General features: G+C 40.7%; 2 protein-coding genes across 2 annotated transcripts in view; one reads left to right on the top strand and one right to left on the bottom strand.

Annotated features, from left to right (window-relative positions):
• The window catches only part of LOC110835936 (uncharacterized), a 221,932-nt gene that overhangs the window by 24,458 nt on the left and 181,063 nt on the right, over nucleotides 1-16,411 (top strand). The gene's annotated exons all lie outside the window — the stretch shown is intronic.
• On the bottom strand, nucleotides 11,806-15,163 carry LOC147871147 (nuclear RNA export factor 1-like). Its single transcript, XM_087340732.1, has 2 exons — nucleotides 13,346-15,163; nucleotides 11,806-13,167 (listed from the first exon to the last, which is right to left on the bottom strand). The coding sequence occupies exon 1, from the start codon at nucleotides 14,747-14,749 to the stop codon at nucleotides 13,526-13,528; it is 1,224 nt and encodes a 407-aa protein (XP_087196858.1). The 5' UTR covers nucleotides 14,750-15,163; the 3' UTR covers nucleotides 11,806-13,167; nucleotides 13,346-13,525.

Below are 16,411 nucleotides of genomic sequence, written 5' to 3'. Positions count from 1 at the left end.
AACACTATACGTATGAGTGGAAGAGGACTCTAAGTCCATGTGCAAGGCCCTTCCTGACTGGGGAAGAGTCTGTTGCACGTCGCTAATCTATCTGTCAGTTTACAGTCTTCTGCAGTGCTTTAATTTGCAGCAACATTGTTGTAAAATTTAATGCATACAACACTAGTATTCAGTGACCGTTAATAGCATTAGGAAGGTCATGTTATTGTTGCAGATTTCATGAAAGGCGGAGACCTGTCAAAACTCATAAAAAAAATCGAAAGACCCTTACAGAGGATGAAGATCAATTTTACCTTGCGGAAATTCTTTTTGTCATCGACAGTCTGCATGAGGTAAGCTCTGTCAGAGTGAACCAGGCCAGCGTTCTAATAAAGTATTGAAAGAAACTAACAAAATTCTGTAGACATTCAATTAATCAGGAAAATAACTTTTAGGTTTATACCGCTTTATCATGCAATTTATCAAAGTGGTTCACTCTGACAGACTGTCGATGACAAAAAGAATTTCCGCAAGGTAAAATTGATCTTCATCCTCTGTAAAGGTATTTCGATTTTTTTAAGAGTTTTGACAGGTCTCCGCCTTTCATGAAATCTGCAACAATAACATGACCTTCCTAATGCTATTAACGGTCACTGAATACTAGTGTTGTATGCATTAAATTTTACAACAATGTTGCTGCAAATTAAAGCACTGCAGAAGACTGTAAACTGACAGATAGATTAGCGACGTGCAACAGACTCTTCCCCAGTCAGGAAGGGCCTTGCACATGGACTTAGAGTCCTCTTCCACTCATACGTATAGTGTTTTATGTACTTATCTATCACAAGGTACCCATGAGATTACGTCTTGAAAGAGCGATGAAGGCTGACCAAAAATGGGTATCCTGATACTTTCTTAGACACCAAACGCTCTATGTCAAACGTATCACATCCCTTCCTGAATTTCTTCATTGCGAATAACTGGTCCTCATCCCCGTCACCCTTCTTTTTGACAAGATACACTTCCCCATATCCTGTAACAGAATCTCCGATGTCTTATCTTGGTATCTGTTTAATAATGGGCTGTCATATTTGTAAACTCTCCTTTCATAAAAATTAGAATTCTTTACTTAGGTTCTGTGACATCAATATTTCATGATCGAAGGAAAATCCATTAACACAGATTCTGTTTGCTACTCGACAAGCACTAATTATCACTCTCTGTTGGTGTTAACATATTTTTGATTTGAATAATTGCAACACATAAATGAATTACCCTGCATTGTGACAAAAGCTGTAAGCAAAGAGTAAGAACCAACATCCTTTACCACAGACTGGTTATTATTAATTATTAAAACATTAAAAACCAGACATGCTTTGGCCTGTATGGTCATTATCAATGATGAAATAGAACTTCGTTATTTAATCTGGTTGTAAACACGATTTATGGTGTCTGGCTTTCCTCTTACCATGGCTCTACAGTCCTTCAAGGACCTTGGCCTCCACATACAAGGTAGATCTAATTAGATATATGGTAGGGCTCCTTGAACGAGTAAGGAGTCCGTAGTAAGGCGTCTACCTACGCAGAACGCGCATTAACATCCATGCCTAGACTGGAATTCGAACCCACGGTCCCAGCGTCGAGCGATATCAAGGATTACACCCGAGACTGCGTTGCTACTCTCACAGATGGTAATGATAATAAGGGGTTAAGGCAATGGGGAGAGGTAGTACCTTTCACCATCATAGTCTGACTATGCTGGTCACTGGTCCTCACCCAGCCAGGAGTAAGTGAAGCGCATTAGAGATGCTAGGCATCCAAAAGCCTCTCCTTGCTCAAGACCGTCCGTGCGTGGTGAAGAGCCACATCCGACTAGAGGTGACCCTGTTATATAACAGAACACGGCGGATCTAGAGGAGTAAACCTCGATAAATAATCCTTTAGTTCAAAGTGTGGACAACCGTGCAGCTACTACCGAAGAATGGAAAGGCAAAGATCTGGAGTACAGGTCGCCTAGGTACTCCAAGGGCTGAGGTTGGTTACGGCAACGAAGCAACTCAACGCAGGCCAACCATGGACACGCACAGCCATCAAGCCCAAGACTCACAAGAAAATCAATCAAGAAAAACGAGAGTGGCTTAGACAAGAGAAGAAATGAAGTAAGTAGTTTGGTGTCACATGTATTGTACTAGCTGGCACTTGCTAAAAACAATATGTATCCCGGAAATAGCTGCTGCCCTATGTACCTTAGGGACAAGGTCTGTCTCGGGTACATGGAAGTACATACCCCATAAAGTGGTGAGTAAATGGGATATAATAATTTATGGGATGCACTCAGATGGAGGAACACAGATTGCAGGTGTTTAAGAATATGGTGTTGAGAATATTTGGGTCTAGGAGAGAAGACGATGGGGCATGGAGAAAACTGCATAATGACGAACTTAAAAATCTGTACTCCTCCCCATTATTGTCAGGGTGATTAAGTCGAGAAGAATGAGATGGGCTGGGCATGTAGCACGCATGGATGGGACAAGAGGTGTGCACCGGTTATTGGTTGGGAAGCCTGAGGGGAAGAGACCTCTGGGGAGACCTAGACGTAGATGGGAGGATAATCTCAGGCGGGATCTATGGGAGATAGGAGTTGAAGGAAACTGGATTTTGTTGGCCCAGGACAGGGTCCGGTGGAGGGCTTTGGTTAATTCGGTGATGAACCTTCGGGTTCCGTAAGCCATCTAGGTAGTTACAGTAGGAACTAGTGTTGATAGCCTAATGTTTTAGGCCGAACTGTTTTTGAAATAAACATGAACAGTTTCACTCTAATATATGGATTGCATATTGAAGTACTCCTTTCGCATTCATCCTTCTTTTATGCTATATATAAAATTTGCGATCTTCAAATAATATATCGCCATTGTTTCTTTTATCTGTTAAGGGATGTGTGTTCACGTTTGCCTATCTAACGGTGTCAGAAGTGTTTCTACAGTTTTGTGCAGTCTGACTTGAATGTGTACCAGAAGACCGCGTATGGCTGATATTCACACAAGTAAAATCCATGTATTTAATTTGCCGAGGACAATTTGTGGCCATGGGTTGAAATATACTTACACATTAGCATTTTATGTTTCTCTGTACAGGGAAAATGTGCGTGAAAATTCTTTCCATATATTTTCATCACGCCTAACCTGTTCCGCTCTTTAAATGGAGACCTTTATATTACGAAACTCGAAAGCACTGCAGAATGGCTGTGGTACGCTTTCAGGTACTGTCCATTTGTTACCGGCGACTGTTTAGGGAGTCAAAAGCAGCTGTAGCGCGATGAAGAACGTACCGTCTAGTACTGAGATTGAGAATCCTTGGAGTTGTATCTCCTCATCTCCCTGTTGCGAAATGCATACGTAGCCAATTATTTCTGAGTTCGTCTGATGCACTGTGAGGGATTCGAAGGTGTGTCCCTGCAAAGATAAGGATAACGAAGGACAAGGAGTTCAAGGGACGTCGGAGCACACAACTCAGGCTCTCTGTACTTAGAATCAGTGGTTTTTGAACCGAGATAACAACGCTCATTACAGAATATTCCCTATCTACTACTTATGCATATAGATATGGGTAATCTACTTGATGTGTGGGAGTGACCGTTATGCTCGTAACGGTTGCTGAGGAAGTTTTTGCCACGTCATGATGAAAACATTTGTCTCAATTTTCATTTTGGATTGTAAAAACTTGAACTTCCTGTTTGTATTTTAAGATTTGGCTGTATTGACAAGAGACTATTTCATGTTTTTTTTTCAAGTGATTAAATGCGTTTTAAGTGACTAGTAGAATAGCTGTCAGTTTCCTAGAATTGCGACGTCACTGAAGTGTCAGTTTGTGCATTTCTATACTTTCTTCCTTCCACTCCCTTCCATCATATGGTCATACGTCTCAGCCCATTGAGTATAACGGTGAAAGATCCTTAGAGGGGAGGGATTATAATCAGTTCTCTCAAACTTCACGCTGGTAAATAATTTCATAGTCAAATAAATTGCCACAAACGTTGGTCCTTTCTTCTAGAACTAAAGTCTGTCAGAAGTAAGCGCTTTTGACTTTTCTGGCGAGGATATTTGAATTAATAAATTCCCGTTATAAATAAGGCTCTATTTCCATTGTAGGAGCCGTCGAATTGTTTGGCGAAATGAGACAGGGCCTGTATCAAGTTTGAGTTTATGTTTAATCTTCGTTTAGAATTCACACGATTTAGTTATGTTTCCAAGCACTGCGCCAAGACTCTCGGTGGGCGCTGACGTACGTCTTCACAATCCCAAAAACGTTAGCAACGCGTGACTTGTGGACGGATTCAGTCCCCAATATCCGTTTGCGTGCGGCCTAACAAGGCACGACATTTTACGCTAGTAGTGTGTCGATGCGCCTGCCTTCATGGATAGATAGACGGAAGGATCGTAAGAGGGTTGTGTATTTTTTGTATTCGTACCGTGCAGACTGTTTTTCTTTTCACTCTGGTTGCCCCGGGATCAAAGCCAGTAGCGTGTCCGGTTTGCTTACGGTTACAGCTTTATATAACTTCGGATAATGCGGAAGGATATGAGGGATAATTGATGTAGGATTCTGTCGGAAAGCAAGAGTCTCCGACTCTCAGGGATTATACGGGGACTGTGAGAGTTGGAGCGGCCGTGCGCCAAGGACGTGGAATCTGTGGGGATGATCGACAGCAGACCACACCGAAGTCACCTTGGAGACGTTTCACCTTTTATTTCCCTTCGAGACACTGTTGTACAATAAGTTATTCTGATTGTAGGGCAGCGCGATGATTCGGCTGTTGTATTTATAATTGCAAGAATCAAGCAGAAACTGTCCGCTTGCCTTGAAGAACCCAACTTTCAGAGAGCGAGCCCCAACGCAATCTCGCTTTTTTATATTCCCGCAACGTAACTGTTCTTGAATTTTGAATTGAATATGACAATCCGATTCGTCCCCCCCAAAAAGTCACTTATGACGTCGGAAACGTGCCGAACAGCCACATTCAAATTCCATTGGTCCGAGTCGTAGTGAAGCAGCGGTCATCTTGCAATCGTCACTCCACACCTACTAGGGCGCCCCAAACCAACGGTCACTAAACCGAATGTCGGGGGAAGAGACTTTCACACGCCAGGATGGCGCCACTCTCTTTCCCAAATGTGATACGTTGGACAAAGCCAAAATTTAATAAAATCACTCAAATTTTGATGAAGTGAGGTGTACCAAGTATCATCTAATCACACCTCCTTCGTTCATATAAACCAGATTAATATGCCAAAGCCTGGTTTACCCCTCATCTCAAATTTCAGTCCTTTCGGGAATTGAACCACGGACCTGGACTGGCACAACACTCCCCCTTGAGATGAGATGCGCTTTCGACTTAGAAACAGCCAGCCTCATCTCAACTGCCCGTGACAGTCTGTTACTTCATTACATTATATAACATCATACAACTCCCATCCTCCCCCTACCGGAAGACAGACAACACTCCGTAAGATCAGCTTTTCACTGCCACCTGATGCCACATTTATGCAGCTCAGACCTGACTTAAATGACACTAAACACTAATATAGATACTAAAAGTTCACCAATTTCACCTTGCACTCATTTCTGATATTGTCTTTGTCAAATAATAAGGATCACTTATTCATCTCTCAGTCTGGGTGCACTCATTATCACTTTTCGTAGGATTGGCTTACCCTCACACGTCACAAAAGGCCACCTATCAGTCCTTCATATGGGTTTATCTACCTGACGGACCTCCTCCAACATTCAACCTGCTTATCTGTCTTAGGCTAGACCCTCGGCAATTACAACATCGAATTCGTGCAGACTCATCCATTGATAAAAACATTCGCACTATCTCTACAACTTACGTACTATGCTATGTGACCTTGTTTTGAACTAGACAAGCCACTCATAACAGGGACAGCGAAAATGGTTTCGCGCCATGGCGACTATCTACTTTGTCAAAAAAAAAACATAACTCAACTGAAAGAGTACTATCACCTTAAGTTCGTCACCGTCTTCAATTGTCATTCGTAAGTATAGCCCCCGTTTATGGTTTCTCTTTTTTTTTTTTTTTTAGTGTTCTGTCTGACGACAGGTCCATATGAACAGGATCCTTCCATCCTTTTCTCGGACTGGGACCTGGGACCTGTTCATATACGTTCTTGGCAGATGATCCAGAAGTGGTTTGCCATTGCCTTCTTCTGTGTGTGTTGGGATGCCACGGAGAAACCGGGGAAGCCCCCGGAGGAAAACTCAGTGTTGCCTAGACCACGGCCTTGCCCAACACAAGTTATAAATTCGGGCACCGCCGGGAATCGAACCCGAGACCCCAGGATTACAAGGCCAGCGTCTGTATATGTCATCTTTAATTTTGCAACAAATTACGGTGTAATTTGATAAGATTCTTCCGTCCTTCCTTGACCGCTCTTAACCAATTCACTCCTCCCGCAGGTAAGGCTTAAGAGCATTCTTGTTAAAAACTCCCCCCACCTTTCCGTTCATTTCTGAAATCTCATACATCGCTGGAGGTATCACCTTTGAAATCTTTACGGGCCCCTGGTAAGGTCACATGAATTTGCCAGTTATCCCAGCAACTGTATCTGAAACGGTCTGGCGTTTTACAAGCAGAAGGTCTCCGTCTCGTCTTCTGTTTCTTTTGGTAGCTTTCTCCTTCATCTTTATGTAAGCCTTCAAAGCTTTTTCCTGGTGACTCTCGGTTGACGGCATTTGGTCCGCCTCCCTCATACATCAGTTCCACGGGGCTGTAACCAGTCGAGTCTGATACCGAGCCATTTAGCACTTCCTAGATCTTAGCCAGAAGCTCCGGCCATCTTTTATGGTTCTGATGACAGTAGATTATACATAACTTCCCAATATTAAAATATTTTAAATGCTTTTATTTTCACTCGATGTAATATTACAACCACCTCTAGCTTCATCACCAAAATTAAAATATTTACATCGACAGTACACACGTCCAGCTGCTCCTGATTCTTGAAATCCGGGTATGATTGTTCTGAATTTCATCTTCTCTTGGAAAGGGAAGCTGTACGCGACTTCATAAGCAGCTAAAATAATGTCCTCCGTTTCAGCAGGTTAGTGACGTCAGAACCCTGGCTCTGCGCCCAATTCATTCTTCAGCGGGTGGGAACTGCGGCTCCAGTGACGTCATAAAACTGCTGCATGATCGTATTAGTGGGGCCTATGACGTAAATGTGCGTTATGTTTGTGCTCGATCGCTGACGAAGATGCAGAACTCTGTGTTCGAAATTATTCAATCTACTGTTTCCACGGACAATTTATAGATTTGTTCTTGATAATTTTGATTGAATAATTTGTATATTTGAATCAGTCGATGTTTTTCTGAAGGGAATTTGAAGAGTGAAAGGATAGCACTGTTCTTTACGCAGGAGGAAAGATTTGACCTTAGCAGTACAGACCCTTGCGGAAGTTTGCAATTTTGTAAGTCTTGTTAGAAACCAATGTATTCCAGACGAGAGGTCTTACTCGTGGATAATTTGTTTCTTCTGCCAAAACAATCTTAAAGTTTTCTGCAGTCTTATGTTTTTCACACCCACAGACATCATCATGATGGTCTGTGCATGTAATAATTTCAGCAAATTTGTTATCTATTTCCGCTGTGTTTCGCTTTATGTCTTCTAGGTTTGTATCATTGTCATGTCCGTCCACGATTTGAACAGCAGGCATGTTCTTAACTTCAAGTCTCCCTTAATAACAATCCGCCACTGCCATTTCATCCTCCACTCTTGTATCTTCCATTCTGGATCTATCAATTTATCGTGATGAAATGCTTTTACAGACAGCAGCACCATGGAAACAAAAATTTCTGGCTAAAAAGAGAAGAAGATATTTTTTTTAATATTATCCCGGGTTTCGATTATGCGGGATTTTTTTTCTTCAATTAATCCAGATAATAGGAAGTTTACTGTAATACAAAAGATGGGAGAGCCACATACTTTTAGTTTCCTGAACCTAAATTTAATAATTTGTTCCTTGGAGTTTACGATATTCTGCATATCAATAAGGAGATCAGTGTTCTTTTGTTTATATTCTTTGTGCAAGCAAATACTGTTCATCCTGCCAACACTTCCTTTGTCGATAACGTCTTCGGGGTCTCATCGCGAAGGGCTGAAAACACACCAATATTTCACAACAGTGAAACTTCACAGATTGTCAGAACGTGAAAAGCTACGTTTCCAAACTAATGACGTCATCTGATGTTACGTACAAAGTAATGTCATTTGACAATGTTTATGTACGTCATACCTGGGTCACAGGACCTGCTTGGTCGTCTACCTTACAACGCTTGGACAGTGCAGTGGTACTGGCGACCTCGAGGGACGGCCAAGTCCTCTAGTTTCACTGCACACGACGGTAAGACCTTCTTCATGTTAAATGTTTTATTCATTAGCCATCAAAGATCTGTTCACGTGTCTTCTGAACTCCACTTTCCACACGTCTAATTGGAATATATTTCTGATATCCTCAAAAATTATTTTCCCCTGTGTGAGGACGTTTTTTAAAAAATTAAACACAGGGGAAATTAAAGATTGAATATGTCCACGTGTCGTTACCAGAACGGAGTACAAAAAATTTTAACATAAAAATATCCTCTCGAAAGATTCAAGCATTGGGGAGTGACGATAAAATATCACAATTAGAGTCGGAAAGAAATTGAAGGTAGATTCGAATCTGGCTGTCTTCTGGGATGTCGCACCACGTAGTCTGATAGATACTGACCGACGTTTCGGAGGATATTATTGCCTTCATCATCAGAATAATTGCAATCGAGGAGAAATTAAAGGTAAATCAAAGTTGTGAAATGTTTGCTGCAGTTTAGTTCAGACTATTGGTGTTCCTTGTCTAAGAACCTTTAAGAATCTTTAATTTTACCTGTTGTTTTGTATGGGTGTGAGAACTGGTATCGTATGTTGACTGAAGGGGCTTTAACTAAATATTGACAAGAGAAAATTTCGATCCAAGAAGGAGGAATAAACAAGGATAAGAATTGAGAAAATTACAAAGCAAGGTGAACTTTACCTTATATCTGCTGTGTTTTTAATGTAAAGAAATTATGCAGGAAGTATCGAGTAACATTGGTGAGATGCGAGCAAAATGGGGTTTGGTAACAGGTCATCATCATTCGGGCTGAAACGCTGACTCACCACAAATAAATCAATTTTATTCAGAGCGACTTAGATGAGTCAATAAAAAGTGAAAAGTGACACAAAACCTATGATTAAGGTAAAGTTCCTTCAGAATTATGTGCGTAATTGCAAAATTGAAGTCCAAAAGATAATTTTAGCTTATAACTGTAAGTACAAAAGATGTTAGTAACCTATTATTCTGCCAAAAAATTAGATGCGTGCCAACTATTCTCCCAGAAAAATAAATAAAACGTAAAATAAATAGTGTCTTTATAGCAAGATTTTCCTTAATTTTCTCGAAATTGGGAAGGGAGGCTGTGGACTCATGTGGTGCGAACAGTTTCAGTGTTCAAAACACGCAAGTACCCCCGTCCGACCAAGAGTCGCAGGGCTTCCAGGTTGCCCTCGAAGGCTGCCCACAGAGTGGGGGTCATGCCGTCTTCATCCTTGCTGTTGCAGTCACTGCGTGTCGCCTCCTTCAAGATGTCCAGGATTCCGTCCTTCGCGGCTCTGAAATTCAAGAAATGGATCCCATTAGTTTCTGTGACTGGACTTACGGCGCCGCAGAGTCAGTAGGGTACAGAGATTAGCAGGTTAGGTTCCCCCGAGACAAGGAAACGGTAGCTAAATCTCTAAACCACCGGTGATAAATTCTGGTCCAGAAGTCAGGTCGTGCGAGAATTCAGAGTTTCTCTTATTTACTTGAGCTCCCTGATACAGGGTGATGCTGTTAAAATGTCCTCCTAGTTATGGAACCCTAGTGTTCAGCTTCGTCGTTTCTCATACCACCCTAATCGATTACTGTCCGATTCATGCCCTTTGAACTTCGCCCCAGTCCCCAGACACTCTCGCTTTAAATGTGCTCATCATCACGCATAATTCTTCTTATTATTATTCCATGTATTCACCACTTTATAGGGAATTTACTTCGATGTACCCGAGACAAACCTCGCCCCTGAGCAGCTATTTCCGAAATACATTTTGTTCTTAAAATATGTTACATGTATTATATAGTTTTATTCTGAGAGATGAATATATATTTTACGACAGCGTCTTTCGAAAGATGTATGAGGATCCTAAAATGAGAGTTTTCTGAAGTTACCTGATGTCGTGTTCGCCCGGGATGTTGGCCAAATATTTTATGAGTGTCTTGGAGACAGTTCCAATTGCTCCTATAATTATCGGAATTGTTTTTGGCTTTCACATTCCACATTCGCTGGCTTTCAATATGATCTCCGCTTTCCTTCTTAATTACATTCCTGTCAGTTGGTATTGTTATATCAATTAAGTGACAAGTTCCATTTTTGTTTCTGAATATAATATCTGGTTTATTATTCGGAATGATTCTATCTGTTTTGACTTGTTGGTTCCACGAAATAGTTATTTGGTTATTATTATTGTAGTCGGAGTCGATAGAAATATACCGACTCAGACTCCGACCTCGAGATAAAATCTTAAGAACAATATCTAAACAGCCTCATGGTGTGGGAATAAAGCTTCGTAACTTTGGCTCCGGGACCTTAAGAATACAAACTGCCTACAAATAAACCGAAGGAAGTGGTCGTGGCTTAATTTAAGGTACCATCTCAGCATTTGCCAAGGCGGACTGAGGAAGACCACGAAACTAAAATTCCCTTCAGGCAATCGAGTGAGACTTGTTATTCACAGATAATATTGGAAGTCCCTTAAAACGAGGGTTAAATTAGAACGAAGCTCTGGTCATCGTCCATTACAAATTACTTTATTTGCTTGGCTTAAATTTCGTAAAATTCTGTTTAAAATGACTCGTTAAAAGAAAATGTTGAATAGCGATTTTTTAAAAGATTACGACAGCCTTGTTTCCCGCTCGACATCCTTGCCGATTTAACCAACTTCATAAGCAGCGCAGAAATACAACAAACGTAAGTTTTGGAGCGCAGGTAAGAAAGGGATTCGAAATCGATTTTGGCAACGACGGATTCTTGACAATTCATGCACAAACCAACTGCAGGCTTTGTTCCACGTGTCTTTGCTAGGAAAGAACAAACGTCGTGTAGATGTTAACTGTTCCGAGATATTCAGTTTTTAAAGTGAAATTAATTAGAATTTTCTTCTGTCAAGGGGATTCAATACCACAGCAGACTCCTGATTATCCGCGGTCAAATTTACTTTTTGTATTAATAATTGAAATGTTATAAAGTTTAACAATGGGATTAAATCGGAAGTGTCTGAATGCCAACAAACGCCTATGCAATAAACGATGTTGTATTCAGCAAAACATCTGTTTTTTTGTTTTCGTGTGATTATCGGCTTTGTTATTCAAGTTATAAAAACACATTTTCACTTACTGTTCACAACAATGTTAGTGTTTTCTGTGCCTTCGGCAAAGACATTGATAACCAATATGGTCTGCTGAAATGAAGAGGTTTTCGGAGAAAATAATTAAAATGATTTGTTTCTGTTAAGCTATTTATTTATTGGATCATGATGATGATGATGATAATAATTCAATTCAATTCATTCATATAATAAGTAATTAATTTATTTCAATAATAATAAAAGTAAAACAAAAAATGAAACTACATGTATAAATGTAACATATTAATAATAATAACAATTCGATTAATTTATTGAAACATATTTCACAAATAAATGGGCTATATACAATACCTAAGTAATATAATTCAATTTAATAATTCTAAATAAAATAAATAATACCAAGTAACAATAATAATAATTCAATTTAACAACAATAACAATAACGACAATAATCTCAAATATTAAACAGCCATCGCAAGGTTAATGTCGTAGCAAAATTCCCACTTCCTTCGTGGATGATTCCGTAGACTCCGCTTCTGAGGTCATTAGGTCGTCAGTGTCCTCCAGCGTAACCGTCGAGGCAGTCAACTAACATCGCCAAACGCTGATGTGCCGGTGGTCTCCTGGGCCAGGGATTAGTTCGGATGCGCACAGAAGGCAGACGAATCTCACGTGTCCCAGTGGTTGCAAACTGTAAAGTTAAGAAACAGGGAAATCCGAGAGTAAAAGTAGCATTGAAAAGCATTTATGAGAAAAATACTTTTAACAAAACTACGGAGTATCTCAAAAAGACGTAAACACACGTCAGCTGATTTAGTCCACGTGTTCAAAGTGTTGAGCGGAGAGCAGCTGACTGATAAGGTTCATTAACACTCGTTCCATCTTTTAGGAACAGCTCGAAGCTTTGACTTAGTGGGCGTAAGCCACGTCTATTTAACCAGCACTGAGCAGACACATTGTTGAACACGACGCGTCTGAAACTGACAACAATGGGAAATGTAAACACAAGCCACTTTTTTTATAATACCGAGCTGTTTCGTCTTTGTGAGATTCTCAACGTCAACACAGCATATTTCACTTTCCAGCAAGATTTGATTTGTGCGTTCTAATTAATTTAATAATTAATTTAAAAACTGAATATCTCGGAACAGTTAACATCTACACGCCGTTTGTTCTTTCCTAGCAAAGACACGTGGAACAAAGCCTGCAGTTGATTTGTGCATGAATTGTCAAGAATCCGTCGTTGCCATAATCGATTTCGAATCCCTTTCTTACCTGCGCTCCAAAACTTACGTTTGTTGTATTTCTGCGCTGTTTATGAAGTTGGTTAAATCGGCAAGGATGTCGAGTGGGAAACAAAGCTGTCGTAATCTTTTAAAAAATTGCTATTCAACATTTTCTTTTAACGAGTCATTTTAAACAGAATTTTACGAAATTTAAGCCAAGCAAATGAAGTAATTTGTAATGGACGATGACCAGAGCTTCGTTCTAATTTAACCCTCGTTTTAAGGGACTTCCAATATTATCTGTGAATAACAAGTCCCACTCGATTGCCTGAAGGGAATTTTATTTTCGTGGTTTTCCTCAGTCCGCCTTGGCAAATGCTGAGATGGTACCTTAAATTAAGCCACGACCACTTCCTTCCACACCCTTTCCAATTTAATTTTCACTATGATCCACCGAAACGTCGTTTAATAAACTGAAAATAAAAAAGTCAGTAAATAACACAGGTAACAATGGGCGAAAACTACAGAAATTTGTCGTGTCTTTTCAGACCCTCTGACATTTATACGGGGACAACAATGAGAAGTTTCCCTTTAGAACTTCACAGATAATTTTGTAACGAAAGACGTAAGTTCGCTTAATAAATATCTGACCTGTTATTGTCCCTTCCATACTCAGTTCACTGACTGGCGTATGTCGCCGGAACATTACAGCCGGAGTTCTCTTTCCCCGGAACATTTCTTCTGTCCCCAGAAGTTGGCTTTCCCCGGGTCCCGGTTCCTGAAACAATCCACTCAGAGACAAGATTAGTTGTGAGGGCGAACATGCCTCGTTCAGGCAGACGTGTCCGTGCAACTCTGACCCAGTCCAAGTGTTGATTTCAGCGCCAAAATGGATTTCTCGAGATAAGAATAGGCCAATTGCAGGACACGACTGACAAAACCTGCGCCTTCTGCTGCAGACGAGTGGTTCTCCGTGATTTTTGCCATCTGCAGGTCGTCAAAGATCGGTGGAAATAGGACGGTTTCGTCCAGCTCCTTCAATCTCGGGAACCTCTTCCTCGCATCGCTGACGTATTCGTGATCGTCTTCGTATTTGCTTGTCAGGGGATTCCCCGCCAGCACCAGTTCTTCTAGAGGAAGGCCCTTCAACCAATCCAGTTTCCTCATCTCAGGTATCATGTTCCTTCCGAGGTCAAGGACTTTGAGGTTAGGAAGTTTGCTAGGAAGGGCACTGAGGTTCTCGAGCAGGTAAAGTTTATTTTGAGACAAATCAAGTGCTTCCAGATCGGGAAAGTTCTCCACGACGACGTCCAGCACTGCCAGCATCATGCTGGGTACGAACAATGCCACAGGAAAGTTGTCAACGAGGTCTGCATCCGTGTGTAACCGAGACAAGTCCAGGGATTTTGAGGTGGCGTCGTGTCGCCTGGCTATGACCGTCTTCATTCTCTTCATCGCAGTGGAATCGGTCACGACCTGCGGCAGTCCGGGCCTCACTTCCACCAACAGCGTTTGTCCTCTTATGGCGATCTCGTCCGTCAAGCTGGCCAACTTTTCTGCAGCATTGCAGTCGTCTACGAAGAACGAAGAATTTCTTCCCGTGACTCTGTAGCAGATCGGAATGAATTCCGTCGGCCTAACATTGGCCATAACATTCCTCAAGACGTAGTTCTTTCTGAAGTTCCCTCCGTGATGAATCGTAACTTGGAACCACATGGCTGCTTTACGTAGACTTTTTTCAAGGCTGAGCACCAGTGGTACAGAGCGCCTGAGACGCTTTAATATCCTCCGGTCACCTGAATCCATGCTTGTAGTTTTGACGACTGTACCACCAGAACTTCCTGTCTGATCACGGTGTTTCGGATTATAAAGTTTGAATCGCCTATTACACTTTCCACTCGAGCCTGGATTGCTAACCTTACCACCACGTCCAACACGGGCATCCACACTCAGATGTTTTTTTAAAGATTGTCCGTTGAGGTTACTCACGGCATCAGAAGACTCTCCGATAACTCGGACGCCCTCGGTGTTGTCTGTTTTTTCTGAATACCTCATTCTGGTGTTGTTGTTAAACACAATTCTTATTGCTTTGATCAATTGAAAAGGTTTTGAAACGCCTTTCTTAAAAATTCTGATTAACTTCGTGAAATGGTGCGACACACGTCTAGTTCAGATCACTCACTCAATCAGAATGGCGTCCTGTGGCGCAATCCTGCAGATGTGACGTCACAAACCGTCACACAATGTCGCAAACCGTAAAACAAGAACATGTAGACATTATTAAATTAAAATTATAAACAGGATTTTTTTTTAATTGTTTTCATCGAAAGAATCGGATTAATAAAACTCTTTTCTGCTTTTTTAGAATTGTAACTGAAAGTCGGCCTCGTCTGCATTTCCTGTTCTTGATTGTCATTTGTTTAGATTTGGAACTCTTCAGAAATCCTGCCACAAGGGTTAGAATCAGAGCCATCTGTAGTCTGCCCCGCGAAGCTTCTGTGTCACGTTTTGTTAATAATAACTTGAATATTGTTTATTATTAATTAAATGCTGTATTAAATTACATTTTCCCAAGTCTTTTTGAATGTGAAGCATCAGTATTACGTCGTACATACACTTAACCCTTTAAAATCGAGTGGTAACAATAAGTACCGTTTGCTTTAACAGTCAATGACACTGCAATATACATTTATGTGTTTTTCAAGATTCTAGTTGTAAACAGAGGTTATTTCCTTGTCATGAACTTGTTCATTGTTGTAATGGTGATGTGTTGTGTTACGTACTGAAGTCTTGCATATTATTTAAGACTTTGACTGTACATGATTCATTGTTCTGAAGAAACGAACTTATTCAAAGAATGGATAATAATTCAGTCCGTACTTCAAAGACTTCACCATTACAGAGATCAGATTTGTAATGCCGTTTAAGGAAACAATCTTACGACGCCCATTAATGCAAAATTCAGTTACTGATTGTTGAACCAAGTGGTAAATATATTTATCAGCGTTCTTTACAGGGTTAATGTCATGCCGGAACACAACCTGACGTGATTTTACTCGTTGTATTTTCATTAGTAATAACAGTGCAGCAAACCCTTGATTATCCGAGATGTTTTGGATAATTGAAACCCCGGATAAATGAAACCCCGGATAATCGAAACCCCGTATAATTGAAACCCTGGACAATCGAAACCCCTGATAAATGAAACCACGGATAATCGAAACCCCAGATTATGGAAACCCCGGATAATCGGAACCCCGGATAAATGAAACCCAGGATAATCGAAACCCCAGATTATGGAAACCCCGGATAATCAGCAAAAAAAAAAAGAATGACGTACAGATACAACAAATGCGCAAGTTTACTGCCTGAAATTTTAAAGATTTGCTAAGAGCAAAAAGGATTTATGTAACGGCAACTATTAAAAAGAATTTTTTAGTGTATTCTGCTGTCCTAATCTTCAGGTTTTAGCAATATTTTGATATGTGTTAATACGTTAAATGTGGTTGTTGTATTTATTCGTATCTTTTTAAAGTTACATTCTCTACAACAGATTTACTAACCTAACTTTTAATTTTCGTTTAATCACGTCTGCATAACGGAACAATGTATCTTCGAGCCACAACTCTGGAACATGAAAGGCTTTACCTACAGCTTTTAACATTTTCCTTTCCACATCGGCTTATTCCAAAATCACGTATAAAACGTTTGCCCAAG

The sequence above is a fragment of the Zootermopsis nevadensis genome, unplaced genomic scaffold (assembly GCF_977971745.1).
Source record: "Zootermopsis nevadensis isolate Lab colony 2312 unplaced genomic scaffold, Znev_1.0 Znev_ptg000061l, whole genome shotgun sequence".
NCBI classification, from domain to species: Eukaryota; Metazoa; Arthropoda; class Insecta; order Blattodea; family Termopsidae; genus Zootermopsis; species Zootermopsis nevadensis.
The sequence above is the reverse complement of the archived record's forward strand: the minus strand, read 5'-3'. Positions and strand labels throughout refer to the sequence as shown.